We start from the raw sequence: 15628 nt of genomic DNA, 5'->3' as shown, positions 1-15628 counted from the left end.
GGTCGGTGAGACGAAGGCTCGCGTTGATGTGAGGCAAAGCACTCTGAGAGGTGGTCAGTGTCGAAGGCTCGCGTCGGTGGATGCAGAGGCACTTCGAGGTGGTAGTGGCAGTGGAAGATGAGGTGATGTAGGCTCTAGTGACAAGGGTGCTACTGTACGTGAGGTGGTAAATGAAGAGCAGAGAAGGCTGCCGTCCCGAGTGGTGGTGGTGGTGCAAGCTCTGATGATAAGGGTGCTGCAAGACCTGAAGGGTGCACGCTCTAGTGACAAGGGTGATGCGTACCTAAAGGGTGGTGAGGAGCACAGAGGATTGCCGTCCTGAGTGGTGCAAGCTCTGGTGACACGGGTGTTGCGTACCTGATGTGGTAAGGAGCAGAGAGGGCTGCCGTCCTGAGTGGTGCAAGTTCTAGTGACACGGGTGCTACGTACCTAAGGAGATGTCGATGGTGAGGATGAGTAGAGAGTGGGCTGCCATCCCGATGGTATGATGTAGCAGAGAGTGGGCTGTTGTCCCGATGGGAGAGCTGAGGCAAAAACGCTGAAGTGCTCTATGTATAGCAGAGGGGTCCTGCTGTCCCATGAGCTGTGATAAAACGCTGATATGCTAATGTAAGCGCTGATGATCTGCTGATGATAAACGCTGATGTAAGCACTGATGGTGTGCTGATGTAAACGCCGATGTAAACCTAATGTAAACACAGATGATAAATGCTGATGTAAGCCTAATGTAAAACGCTGAAGATAAGCCTGATGTAAGCTGATGTAAAACGCTGATGAATGCTGAAGTAAAACGCTGATGTATGCTGATGTAAATGCTGGTGTAAAATGCTGAATGTAAGCAGAGAGGGCTGTTGTCCCACTGTGTGGCCTGTAGCAGAGAGTGGGCTGCTGTCCCGTGCTGTGGCCAGAAGAGAGAACGCTGATGTGCAATCCTGAAAGGCGAGGGTGACGAAGCTATGTGATGTAGAGCCGGCAGGGGCAGCAGCAGCATCAGATGGTGTGGTACCGGATATGATCAATGATGTGGTAACACGAGGTGACGTGATGAGGCAAGGCTATATATACCAAGGGGGAGTGCTGGTTGGTCAGCCTAAAGGTTGTAGGCCAGCAGCCAAGACAAAAATCCCCAAATAAGACCAAAAAATCCCCTTTTTAGGGCTGGGAAAAATATTGTTTTCACACATAGCCCTCCCCCATCCTCCTCCTAAGCCCTGACCACTCCAGGCTCTGTGGCCCAAGCGACAATGCCCCATGTCATGATCTGGGTCGATGACCTTTCCATAGCGAAGATGCGAAGAATCCGCTGCCAAATCTGTTGAGTCTTCGGGCAATCCCAAAGGCAATGTCTCTAAGACTCTTAAGGGTGTCCGCACCGTGGGCAAGCTACTGGCCAACCTTCAACTGCTAGCCATGTACCGACCACCAAACTCCTATGTGCCATTAACCAACGGAGGGTGATCTTTCTAGGCCGAAAGCTGTCCCATAGTCTCTTCCAAAAATCAAAAAGGAAGCGTTGTGAGAGGCCTTGAGATTGCCAATGTGCTGCTGTTGCCGGTGTGCCATCTATCTCAGGCATCTGGATCGTGCGGCCTAGCCGTGCTGTATATGCAAAGAACGAGGCATCTAGAGTCTCCTCCCGATCCACTGGATCATGCCAAGTCCACTCTCCCAGGTCCTAGTGGAGGCACGTGAGAGGTCGGCACTCCTAGATCCATAGCCACCATAATATCTCCCTAGCCACCTTGGCCAGTTCTGGATCTATGTGCCATTCCCATGCCCGACTTCACCCTCTGCAAGGTGCAGCCACTGAAATCCTCTAACGGAAGCTTAGATCTCTCTAGTCTACCATGGGATCCAATAGAAAAAGTGAGCAAACCACTATCCTCATTTGCTTCGTGAACCGCCACTAGGATCGTGTCTGGTAAAAAACGCCTAGCCACACTGAGGGGGGTCGGGTCTGAGGGAGTCAGGCACTCCCGAGGGATAGCTGAGTCGATGTCGTCGCTGAGCCTATCTCTACCCTGGATCCCTGTCAAGCCTCTCCTCTGCACCTCCGGGGTAACTGCCTATGGATAATCCAATCTCCAAGAGACCTGGTTGGTCCCATGCTCAAGACGCCCCAAGAAACATGTGGTCGGGCCCCTAGCATGTGGCTGCTAGGTAAACGAATCAGGGGGTTCCAGAACAAAGGTTGTCGTAGCCGCTCCTATGAGGCAATTGGAGCTATCTGTCTGAGGGAAGGCCTAAGGTGCTCCCAAGCAGTCCTCAAAAGCCAGGCTAAAACCATGGGCTCGCATCTATGTGAAGATCCATCTGGTACTCTGCGGCCAAGGGCCCCCAAGCCTCGGAGTTCAGGTTGAAATCCGTGCCAATAGGAAATCCTTCCAGGGCTCGCCACCGGGAAGGAGGCCTCTAACAATCAGCTTGCCCAACAGGGCACGGCTCTGAATAGATGGGTCGATGAGCCCTAGCCCCCCTCTGCAACGTGGCTGAATAATCACTCTCCATGCCATCGGGAAGGAGGCCTCTAACAATCAGCTTGCCCAGCGGGGCACGGCTCTGAATAGATGGGTCGATGAGCCCTAGCCCTTCTCTGCAACGTGGCTGAATAATCACTCTCCATGCCACCTTGGCCCTAGCTGACCTCCCATCACTTCCGGCCCATAAGAAATTCCGGATCAATAGCTGTACCTGGCCAATACATGCCTGAGAAAAGGCCCAGCACAAAGTGATGTACCACATGCTGCCAAGAAGTACCCGGTTCGCCACCACCACCTTGCCTGCTTGGGAGAGTCTTGTCCGAGAGCTCCAATATAGAAGATTCTTCTGAATACTCAGAAGAAGCGGGGCGAGCTGCTGCTCGAGAGACATATTAATGCCAACCTAGCAACAGAGATAATGAACTGGAGTGCCCCTTGGGATCCACTAGAAACCCTCAACTGGTCACCAAGTTGGGGCGGGTGCTGAGCCTACCCAAAAACCATACGACTTGTGCCAGTTGATTTGTGCTCTTGCTCCATTGAAAACCTCGATCACCTCTGCAAATCTCCACAGATTCCCCACATCTCTTGCAAGGAAAGCTGCTGTGTCATCTGCAAACTCTGAGTCCAACAGCTCCTCCTGCATGCGGAGGGGAAGAAGCAATCCTTGAAGCCCGGTCTCCTGGGCGGAGAGAAAACTACTCATGGCCTCGGCGACGAATAGGAAGAGGTAAGGGTACCAAAGGACAACCCTGTCGAACCGAGCGGGAGAAGGGGAATCTGTCGCCACGGGCTCCCTAAATGAGAACCTGGCTGACTAAATTCCTGAGACTCCACGAATCCACTCCATGGGGAATCCCATCCGGCTCATAGTGCCCTCTAGAAAGCTTCAATCCACCCTATCATAAGCTTTCTCAAAGTCTAGGAGTAGTACAATGAGGTCCTGGTGCCGCATCCTGGCCGAAGCTGTCGCCTCCCAAAAGGTAAAGATGTTGTCCCCAGAATGCTCCGATCCTGAACAAAGCTAGTCTGAGTGTCATGGATCAAGTCGGGAGAAAAGGCTGAAGTCTCCTACTGATGGCCTTGGCCAAGATCTTATAGGCTATCCCTAGAAGAGTGATGGGTCTCCACTATCGGATCTCCAATCTGCCCTCCTTGGGAATGAAGTGAATCAAGCTCTCTGAGAGCCTCTTTGGCATGGCACCTGTAATCATAATCTCATTGAAGGTAGCTCGAAGGCCACCTTCCATGAAGTCCCAATGGCGAAGAAAGGAGATTGGAAGCCCGTCTGCCCCCGAGCATTTCCCCCTGGGAAGTGCCATCAATGCCTCCACCAACTCCTTAGCAGTAAATGGTATCAATAAGAATGACCGAAGAGAAGGGGGAACCACCTCCCTCGTATGTCGCCAGACCCTCTCACATGCGTCCACCACCTATGAAGATGCTGGGGCACTAGAGAGGAGGGATCGAAAAAAGTCCGTGGCGATGGCTCTCACCTGGGGGGGATCTGAAAATAATAGCTCCATCTTGGCCACACAACCTACGAATGCCGTCTCTCCTCCTATGGGGTCTGGCTATCTTAAAGAAATCCCCTATGACTCTGTCGCTTGCCTGAGTCCAGAAAGAAGCCCTGGCATGATACCTGTATTCCACCCTCCTCTCCTCTATGGATCTAATCTCCGTGCGAGCAGCAGCAAGCTGACTCTCAATCCACTAGCTATCGGGGGACCTCTCCTAAAGCCATTGCAAGACGACTCCTCAAACTCCTCTCCTGCTCCCGGAAACCCTCTAATTGGCTTTGCGCTGCCTCCTGCAGCAAACTGTTGATCTCCCCTAAGCCCTCATCCAATGTGCATGCCGCAGAGCCTGACAGAAAATCCAATCCCACCCATATCTGCTCTATCTTGCTACATATCTTGGGGTCCTAGATGAGGCTGTTTAGAATCCTCGAGCTCACATGCGTGTCATGCCTCCAGGGGTCCTCTAAGGACAAAATAACCAGGGCGTGATTAGAAAAGGAAGTACCTGCCAAAATACCAATCATACCCCCTCGGCTGCAAGCCCACTCATCAACATAAAACCTATCAAGTCTAGAGAGGTTGGGGCTGGTGCTCCTCCTATCCAATCTCAAGAAGCAAAGACTCCCAGGGCTATGCCCAAACTCTAGAAGATGCCAAGGGTCCTGTCCCCTGAATGCAAGAGTCATCTCCTCCCAGGCTGAGTACTCTTCTCTTGAAACTGTGGCCGTGCCACCTCCAAGTCTGTCCTTTGCTACCTCAATTGTGTTAAAGTCACCACCCAAGCACCAATAGTCAGCCTGAGGGAGGGCCTACCATACTAAGCTCCAGAAGAGGGCTCTACTTGCAACAGCGTCACAATAACCACCTCACCACCAAAGATACAACACACAACAAAGTAGCCCAATCTCTAGTACCACCATCAGATCTTAGAATCATACCTTGCCATGCCAAACAGTTTTGGACAACCATCGGCCATTGCCTTCAATAGAAGATGGTCTTGGTGCATGAATTCGTAAATCAAAGTCATGAGCCCTCTTTCAAAAAAACACCTCACAATCTTGGAGATGAGGCCTTGCATCAAGCATTTAAAGCCCATATTACATCACACAATCCATATTACATGGCAAGCAGCCTCAACATGCTTCTAAACTCAATGTCTAACCAAACTCTCTAACAAGCCCCAAAGCACGTGCATTGGTCTCTTCACTAACTCCATCTTTGACCATCCATAGCTCTTTGGAACCGACAATATTTCACTGCATGTGCTTGATGATGGTAAGACATGGTCACCATTAAGAAAGGAGGGTATGTTAACCACTCCACTAGAGTGGTTAACATGGTTTCGCTTGCCCATCCTACCAACATATAATGGAAGCCTATGCTTTGTAAGATGGTGTTGGCCTTTATGAAGTGGCCTTACCCTCTTGTCCTTAATGCCAAATAAGGAAGTAGCATACTTTTTTTTTGTAATGTGCTTAATGCCAAATAAGAAAGTAGCATACTTTTTTTTGTAATGTGAGATTTTTATTTGTACCAAGCAGTGTCCTTACAGATGAGAATTGGAAATAAGACTCGATCACCAGACCTTACCCCAAACACACACACGCTTCACCAGTTGCTCTATTGCACTGCTTGTAAGTAGCATTATACTTAAGGCTAGAAGTAGTGGCCTTGAACCATTTTTAAGTTATGACCGACCAAGTGAGCGAGTTGCTAGAATACTTGTGAGATCTCCTTCTTCTCCCTATCCTCTTGCTTGTGTTCTATTGAATCTTGTTATGAAAGATCTTCTAAGTTATTAGTTTGCCAAGCTGAATGAGTTTTCTGTATGAGGAGAGGAGAGCAACAGCCATATTCAAACTTATTTGCGATAGAGGACACCAAGATCCAGGGCATAGAGACTGTCCTAGCCTAGGGGCACTAGAAATGCAAGGAGGAGGAGTGCTAGCTCCTTAGGCAAAGGTTTGTGAATAGAGCTCACCATAAAAGGCATTGTAAGATGGGGGTGAGCTTTTGACCTTGGGCATGAGAGATGACTATTGAAGGAGAGAGTGTGGCTTGAGACTTGCAGTGCGAAGGAATTTTTGCACATGACCCCCCTGCAACAGCAGGACAAGAGATTTATTAAAAAATCCTCTCAGGAAGCTATTAAAAAAAAATGGCTTTGCTACGAGGCCGTTCACACATGCTCTTGCCCGACCGCTCACGCGGACGAGAATGTCCGGCTCATATGCTTCTTGCCCGTCCATCCATGCTTGAGAATGTCCGGCTCATATGCATACAAACTAGTGCTTATTGCCCGACCACCCAAATTTTGCCCAACAAACCACCAAAACATAAATAATTTAAATTTTTTTCTCCATATAACACTAGAGTTTTCTCCCCATTGTGAGTGGTCCTTTTGTTTTCTTACATCATCTACCATCTGACCAAACATAGGAGAGCATTTCCTCAAAGCTAATAGCAAAGTTAACATATGCCGTTCGTGGTAACCAAACATAAGAGGGCACTTTCTCAAAGCTAATGGCAAAGTTAACTTATGCAGTTCATGCTCACTTTTGTGTGATATGAGCTTTTAGCTTCCTTTTACTATGGATATGGGACAAAGCTCATTGATTTCAACCTGCATATGTTAAAAAAAAGCCCTAAATGGCTTAAGAATAGGTCACCAAGCCACCTAGGGCCTTTTATTTTTTCGAAAATGTCATTGAAGTCACCTAGGGCTTCATATTGATGTAGCTTATTGATAGTCTCTTTTTTTGCAAAAAAGGTGATCATTTCATACAATAGTATTTTCTTTTTCCATTGGAGCCACGTAGGGCTTCTTATTGATGTAATCTTTTTTGCAAAAAGATGATCATTTTATACAATTTAAAAAACATTTCCCTTTGTTGACCCAATTGTTTGGGATTAGTAATCCTCTTTCATCAACTACACATTCTCATGGATCTCCATCACCTAAGATTTAATTTTCAAACGTAATGCTTGGGGATTGTTAATCTACTTTTATTTTGTTCGTGTTAATGAGAGTCAAAAGGTTAACAAGTAGAGCGTATTCCAATCGCCCATGGGTACAAGGATTATCTAATTGATGATACATAGCTTTGGCAAAAGGATGAAGCACACAAGTGCTTCGATGGGTATACACGGTAAAAAGACATACTAACAAGGACACCCACAATGATATGACGTGGATTGAAGGTCTACATTAAGAAAATACAATAACCAAAGCCAACATTTTTGGGTTGGAGCTTCGTTAAATGGACAATCATAATAGAATCCCATGATCTTGACATTTTTTGTTTGGATCTTCATTAGAATGGGCAATTATAATAGAATCCCATGATGGCAACATTTTTGGTTTGGAGCTTCATTAAAATAGCTAATTATAATAATCAATTCTATGATCGTAAATTAACAAGGTATGCTCAAGGCCATTATCACTAAATTAGAAGCTAGGATAATAAGAAATTAGAGAATAGACTACAAAATAAGTGAATTTTGGGCACAATGGAGTGTGACTCAAAATGTGTGTGTGTTTTTAGTGGACATATCATGAATAATGTCTATTGGGAATGAACTCTTAACCACCTATATTATTTTCTCTTTTAGAAAAGTTCAAATTATATCAACCCATAAGACCCCATAATTATAGGGATTTATCTTTACATAAGTTTTACAAGAAGCTCATGCCACACCTTCCTACAGACACCAATCAATTTGAACTTGTATGATTGGAATTTATACGCGTATAGATTTTATTCTTACACGTATAAGTTTTAAGGGTCATGTGTAAAGTTTCCAAGAGTGAGCGTATTGTTCCAAGTGTATAAATTTTTTTTTACACTCAATATACCTTTACATGCTATTTTGGGAGCTCTTGAACCCTAGTTTTCCTCTTGTTGGTACCACTTATTCTCATTCTTATCTTGTGCTTTCTTGGACTCACTAATTTCATGGTGCTATGAACATCTAGGTTAACAATTGAGCCCATGTGTGTTGGTTTTGGATAGAGAAGGTGATATCAGGATGAAGATTCAGAGAAACTCGCATGGTCTACTCTTGAGTGTGTAAGCTTTGTGTGGCATAAATCTTCACATTAGGGTTGAGTGTGGTGCAGGAAGAAAATGAAACTAGAGAGATGAGAGTAGGATGAGATGACTAGAATAATTGTGGAGAAAGAGAGTGGGTTTGGAGAAAAGCTTGTAAGAGTTTGTTGGTAGAGAAATATTTCAATTTGTGTGCCCTGTGCTTCTTGGAGTAGGGATAGGCAAAAAGAAGCATAGCCCTTGAGATAGAAGAGGGGAGGAGAGTACTCAAAGTGTTCTCATAGCTTGGGTGAACAATGCACTTGGACGCATGCTTATGCTTGTACCTTCCACCACTGCTTTAGTTCACTTGAGTTTACAAGCAAGAGACAAGTAAGCCCATGGAGCTTGAATTTTGGAACATGAGCCAAAAGATTCCAACACGATGTATTATCTTAATGTAGGTAGGATTGGGAGTAAGGAGGAGTAGAAATAGGTAGGATTATGATGTGGTCACACCACCCTTGTTAGTCAAGTGGTACCTCTTCTATGTGTCAAATAGAAGAGGCCATATCTAATGGGTCATCCTAGCCTACGACAACCATGTAACCATCCACATAGCTAGTGATCACAAACCCCATGAAAGATATTTGTGCAATGCAATGATGGAGTTAACAAAGTTTTATCACCATTGTTAGGGAATGCATGCTATTATTTGGCTAAGGCTTCTCAAGTATCATATGAACCCCAAATCAAGGAGGGATTTTGCCTATTTGGAGGCATCAACTTTGACCTAGGATTAGTGGTTCATGAAGTTGAGGTCATGTTTGATACTTAGATTTACACAAAGCATAGAAACAACCCTCGATCTATTGATCAGCACTTCACAAACTGCAAGAGAGTTTCAAGATCAACCTAAGCCACAGTAGAAAGCTCATTGAATCAAACTTTCAAGTAATTTTTTGTAGGTGATGGTTTTGTGTGTCGCACATGTTTTGTGGCATAATAAGCACTAAGAATGCACACTGAATTAGAAGAAAAAATTCCAATGGCTTGGCATACTCCAAAGTTTATAACCATCACCAAGAATATGGAGAAATTCAAAGGCTATAGTAATGCACTTAAGTATTTGCAACACTTTGAGACCTTAGAGCACATTCTTAGTAGTTGTAGATGGATTCAACATAATTCTTACTGAAGCAAACATGAAGAAACTAATGCAGTGATCATTTTCAATGTATCTATAGCTTATCACATGTATGCATATTTGTGAGCCACCTTTATGTGACCAGTCTTCACTAGGCTTGAACTTATAGTGTTTTGGGACTAGCCACAATTCCTTAGTTTCAAGAACTATAGTGGACGAAAGACAAAGTGTGAGCCTTCATCACTAGGTTTGAAATAATAGAATTGGGGGCTACCCAATTCCCTAGTTTACAAGAACTTCTTCATTAGGTTTGAACTTATAGAATTTTCGGACTAGCCAATTCCCTAGTTACAAGAACTATAGTAAAAGAAAGTCAATGCAAGACTACACTACAAAGTTATATAATCTCATTGCATACTTCTAGAGGATGAAAAGGCCAAGGGAATATGGCTTAAAGAGAGAACTTATTTTGGGTCTCAATCATAGGGATGCATTAAGAAGTACATGAGCCTTAATTATAGGGATACATTAAGAAGTCATTAAGCCAATGCTCCCAAATTGCAACCATGACATGATGTTTTTTGGCGTTCCATTTGTAGAGGGAATCGTATGACAAACGAGTCCCACTTAAGATCCATGAGGTATTATTTTTAATTACATAGTGTGTGGGAAGTCATGATATTCAATATGTATGGAGAAAGGGGGCAGCACATGTGGCTCCATATCAAGGGCCATAATGCCCCCAAGTTCAATTTCAAGAGTCCATGCCAAGAGTTAATAAATCTTATCCATGTGTGTGTTTTCTCAAGAATCCAAAGCAACAATAGTAGCCAACATGGCATGCGAATTGGTCAAGAAAGAAATATTTTGTAATATATGTGGAAGAAGGGAGAGGATGTTGATTCTCTATATATGCAACAACACAATATGAAGTAAGGAAACTAATGGAATGCTTTGGGCAAATCAAAGGATTGTTGAATAGGTACCTAAACACGATACAAATGGTAGTGCATATGTGAGGATTAAAGTGTACCATCTCTATTAAGATTGTCCAACGTAGGCATCTACTTCAACTGCTTCACAAACACTACAAGGCTGTGCACCATCACCAAGAGGCAACCACTATGAGCACAACCCCCCACCCCTCCCTCCTTGGGCACTATAAGTACCACTTACATACAACATGGGATACATAACCACCAATATTGTCTACTTAATGCTATATAGAAATCAAATGCGTTTCAATGCATATAGCCTTGCCCTTTTCATAGAAAGAAACCTTCCATATAGAAAGGGACATTACAAAGAATATTAGTGTGGGAACAAAATGAGTGTCAAATGCTTGCATCATAGCGTGGGGGGAGGGTAGAAACCCTATGATATGATAGTCGAAGCTTCTCTATAAAAGTCATTAAAAAAATCTCTCGACCAAAATCGTGTGAAAAATCTTCGTGTGGGGGAAGGGTAGAAAAGCTCATGATATGATAGTCGAAGCTTCTCTGCAAAAGTCATTTGAAAAATCTCTCGACCAAATGCTTGCATCTTAGTAGTGTGGGGGAAGGGTAGAAGGCCCATGATATGATAGTCGAAGCTTCTCTACAAAAGTCATTTGAAAAATATTTCGGCCAAAATCACGTGGAAAATCTCTCGGCTATGTTTGTATTTATCTCAGCACCCACCTAAACACACCACCCCCCCCTACCCTCACTAGAGAGAGAGAGAGAGAGAGAGAGAGAGAGAGAGAGAGAGAGAGATTTGTGGTTCGACAAGTGGTTCCACTATATATACTAGAGAGGGGGAGAGAGACACACACTACATACACACATACATACATACATATATATATGTATATATATATATATATAGTACACACATACATACATATATATGTATGCATATATGTATGTGTTATGTTTGTACGTTATATAGAGAGAGAGAGACACGACATACACACATACATACATACATATATATATGTATATATATATATGTATGTATGTATATACTTACGTACACATACATACATACATATATATATATATATATATATATATATATATATATATATATAGTACACACATACATACATATATATATGTATGCATATATGTATGTGTTATGTGTGTACGTTATATATATGGCTCCACGATCTTTTTATATGACATAATATATTTATTTTATACCTGTTTCAACCCCGAGCCCATGAAGGCCAGAGATGAGGACGTTGGACGTGGAGAGGCGCCGCATGGTCTCCCTGCCGTAAACAGCCAGCTGCCGGCTATGCAAATCCTCGTCAATCCCCACCGTAGGTGACTTGCTGCTGCTGGCACGTGTTTCCTCTTGATCCACGGCTGATGTTGGACGCTTTGTGCGCCTTCGAAGAAGCACGTAGTGCACGAAGCTGATCACAATAATAAATCATTTGATTTAAACTTCACGCTAATAATTAAGACTCCAAAATCCCAATTAGCCCCTACCTAGATTAGATTAGCGCACTTCATTAGACTCTAAGATCTAACTAACCCCGAAATTGCAATGATCGCCAACGCCACAAATGGAAGCTGCTTTATTTCCATCCTCCTGCATTTGCATCGTTTCAAGGCTATTAAAGCTTAATTAACACCCAAATTCAATGCTTGAATCAACAGATTTCCATGGTTATTACCACTCTCAACAAGAGCTATGGTTCTTAGCTTAACTAGTTTGTGATTAGCATTTTCATGGTTTTCATAGAGCTTGAATGATAAATTAGCTGTTGTAATGTTGATAAGATGTAATGCTTTTTTATTAATACACACACATATATATCTATATATATAAATATATTGGTTTAAAAAAAGAATATCTACATTCATTAAATTGAAAGCTTAGCATATATGTTTAAGTTATATTTCTTTCGAACAAATTTTACTTGCTTCTAGCATCAAAGTTTCTTTACAAAGCAAAAAATATACTTTAATTATGAATGTAAAAGCTTCACATTTAAATACCAATTGTACAAGTAACTATCCTTTCTCCTTTTGAATTGAAAAACCCAATTTTCAAACTATGTTTATCTTTCAAAAGAACTCATCTCCTACATGACATAATTTTTGAGCTCACAACTATTTTCTCATAAGGCATAAAAAACATAGGCATTATGTAAACCTTTTATTATATGAGGCTTTCAATAAATGTGACCATAGCCTCCGGCCTAGCGGTAGCGCCTTGGCCTCTCAAATGGGTGGTACATGATTCGAATCTGCCCTTGGGACACGTTTAATTCAATATCCCACTTGCATTAAAAAATGTGAGCATAATTAAGGTTTAAATGCTTAAGGAGAGATAAAGAATTACTTTAAAATATTACTTTCATAGAACTTTTATAGGAATTTATCCCATTCAAGTAGTCATGCTAAAGGTAATACACACTTCATAGGTCTAAAGTAAAAAAAACATGGAATGAAGTGAACTTCTCTCAACTCCCCTTCATCCCACACAAAGAAAAAAAAAGTGAGTGAAACTTTTTCACAAAGTATGTCAATGGTAATAAATTTTAATCTAGCCTAAGAAGCTTCACACTAGTAATGGTGACAATGTTGTAGCATGTATCCTAGCACCAAGAACATTATCTCAAATCTAGTGATGAACTAGATTTGAGATAATCTAGCCTAAGAAGCTTCACACTAGTAATGGTGACAATGTTGTAGCATGTATCCTAGCACCAAGAACATTATCTCAAATCTAGTGATGAACTAGGTTCTTCTCAATGGCTTCACTGTCGCTCCTTCTATTCCTTATGTTTTATGGAAGACTCTTACTTTTGGACAAGATAGTCTTGAAAAACTAAGTCTATAGGTTTAAGTGTTTCTTTAGCTAAGCATATATGAAACATTTGGATTTATGGCTTCCCACACTATTTCTCATATATCCATTTAAAACATAATCATTAATATATAGCCCTTGTGTGTATAAACACTTCACATTATTGTTTGAAACATAAGAAGAGAATCATTACACCACGAATATCTAAAGAGCCACGCTATACCACATCATCCTAGTACTATAAGTGCTAATGACAAAGGGAAAGGTTTATACAAAGCTCATTATGATAAATATACCTTTCTTCCTCTTAATTCTTATTACATAGCTGCAATACAATTAGTGTAACACATATCCTATAGGATCACCCCTTACCACTCCAACATAAACCATCCATATTTACCATATCCCTAACTCATTCCCGCCACACCACCTTTCTCATTGAGCACCCCCACACCTCTCTCCTCTTTATCCAAATCATCTCACTTAATACCTTAATTTGTCACTCTCTGATTACACCCAATTGCACAACCCAATACCTTAATTTCTCATCTCACTTAATAAGATTAGGAGATCCGACTGGCGAAGAAAAAAGGAAATCAAAAGCCCGTCTGCCGCCCCTAGGCATTTGCCCCTAGGAAGAGCCATCAAGGCCTCAGCCAGGCTTCTCTACTGTGAAGGGAGTCAATAAGAAGGTCAAGGGAGCAGGGGGAACCACCTCTTTTGTGTACGCCAAACCCTCTCTCGCACGTCCACCACTTGTATGAGGATAATGGGGAACCCGTGAGAGGAGGGATTAGAAAAACTTCGTGGCAATGGCTCTCACATGGGGGGGTTAGAAACAATAGCTCCATCCTGGCATCGCAATTTGTGAATACCATCTCTTTGCCTATGAGGGCCTGCAATCTCAAAGAAATCCCTAATAACTCTTTCTCTAGCTTAGGTCTAGAAGGAAGATCTAGCATGGTATCTATACTTCATTATCATCTCCTCTATGGATCTGATCTTTGTATGTGTGGCTCTCAATCCATGTGCTATCGGGGGAACTCTCTTGGAGACACTAGAGAGAAGCAAAGTGAAATTATCACCATGTGGGTGTTGGTAAACAAAAAAGGGAGTGCATGGTAATAAATTTTAGTCTACCTTAGCTTCACACTAGTAATTGTGACAATGTTGTAGCATATATCCTAACACTAAGGACATTATCTCAAATCTAGTAATGAACTACATTCTTCTCAATGGCTTCACCAAGTTCATTACATGATAAATTCATCTTTCTTCCTCTTAATTCTTGTCTCATAGTTGTAATACGATTGCCGTAACACATATCATCTAGGGTCCCTTACCACTCCAATATCAACTCATGCATATTTACCATATCCCTAACTCATTCCCACCACACCACCTTTCCCATTGAGCACCCAAACACCCCCCTCCTCTTTATCCAAGTCATCTAACTCAATACCTAAATTTGCCGCTCTTATTACACCCAATTGAACAATCCACCTCAAATCCCAACATCACCAGTCAATATTATGACTAGATACATGACAAAATAATTTGGTTAACCCAAGAACCTATCTACTCTCACATAGGTGCATATAGCTTCAAAGGGGCTTCATTTTACAAGATTCAAAGATGCCATGAGAAAGCTACAACATTCCCCACACTCATCCTTATTAGTGAGATGGTATCCCCCATAGACATGATCTCTCATGGTGGGGACCTATTTGTGGGATTCTCATTATTGGAGCATGTGTTGGAAAAGTACACTCCCAACGTAACCCCACAAAGGAGGTTTCTACCCTTAGCCCCTATGCAACAAAGCAATTGTAAGAGTTGATGAGACCAAGGATAATCCAAGTGTAATGAAGGCTAAGTTGCATGATTTGAATTTGATAATTTAAATAATTTATAAATAACATCTAAATAATATATTTGGGCTTATTATTATTGTGAGTTATTTACTAGCACTTCATGAATTTTGTGTTATTTGTTTTTGCCCTTATATTTTATGCAAAAAAACTTTTGCATAAAAAAATTTGGTACAAAATACTATAATGTGAAATTATCATCGTGTGGGTGTTCGAGGTGCAAATCTTGCATCATGGATATTTTTATTAAAATATACTAATTTGAAAAAGGTACATAAAGGTTTTAAATTTTATGTGCTATCACTATAATAGTACATGTCTAGGACACAACTATTCGAGCCACTTTAATATGCTTTCACCCACCATCTTGGAAACCAAGAGTTGCCACACCACCTAATGATGATACCACACCACCACGAACGAGCAAACAACTACCAACAATGGGCCTAGCATGCTTTCTAGAGGCACACACATCTGCATGGGCTTTTGGAGGCTCTAGCATGCTATGGCAAGTTCCCACCTTGCCTAACTAGCCTCCAATCTTCCACAAAAGACACGTTTGTGGAAGTTGAAGATAGGAGGGGTCTCTTTGGACTATATACACCCTTTCATCCTCCACACTGCCTTTGCATGTGGGATTACATGGAATCCCTTTTCTCATCTTACAATCCCCACTATACCACTCCCCCCCCCTCTCTCTCTCTCTCTCTCTCTCTCTCTCTCTCTCTCAGTTGTTATGAGTGTAGACCCCTCTCATACTCCCTCTCCCTCTCTAATA

General features: G+C 42.4%; 1 protein-coding gene across 1 annotated transcript in view; it reads right to left on the bottom strand.

The window, feature by feature from the left end:
* Window positions 1-11820, bottom strand: part of LOC147606918 (ubiquitin-activating enzyme E1 1-like) — a 60054-nt gene extending 48234 nt beyond the window's left edge. The window contains exons 1-2 of the mRNA XM_086791159.1: window positions 11699-11820; window positions 11359-11576 (exon numbers count right to left, since the gene is read on the bottom strand). Of these exons, the coding sequence (XP_086647285.1) occupies window positions 11359-11576; window positions 11699-11751 (271 nt within the window). The 5' untranslated portion in view covers window positions 11752-11820. The remainder of the gene's footprint in view (window positions 1-11358; window positions 11577-11698) is intronic.
* Window positions 11821-15628: the final 3808 nt, after the last annotated feature.

The sequence above is a fragment of the Cibotium barometz genome, chromosome 56, assembly GCF_041138505.1.
Source record: "Cibotium barometz isolate CiBa-2024 chromosome 56, ASM4113850v1, whole genome shotgun sequence".
Taxonomy (NCBI): domain Eukaryota; kingdom Viridiplantae; phylum Streptophyta; class Polypodiopsida; order Cyatheales; family Cibotiaceae; genus Cibotium; species Cibotium barometz.
Note: the sequence above shows the minus strand (reverse complement) of the source record. Positions and strands in the feature narration are given on the sequence as shown.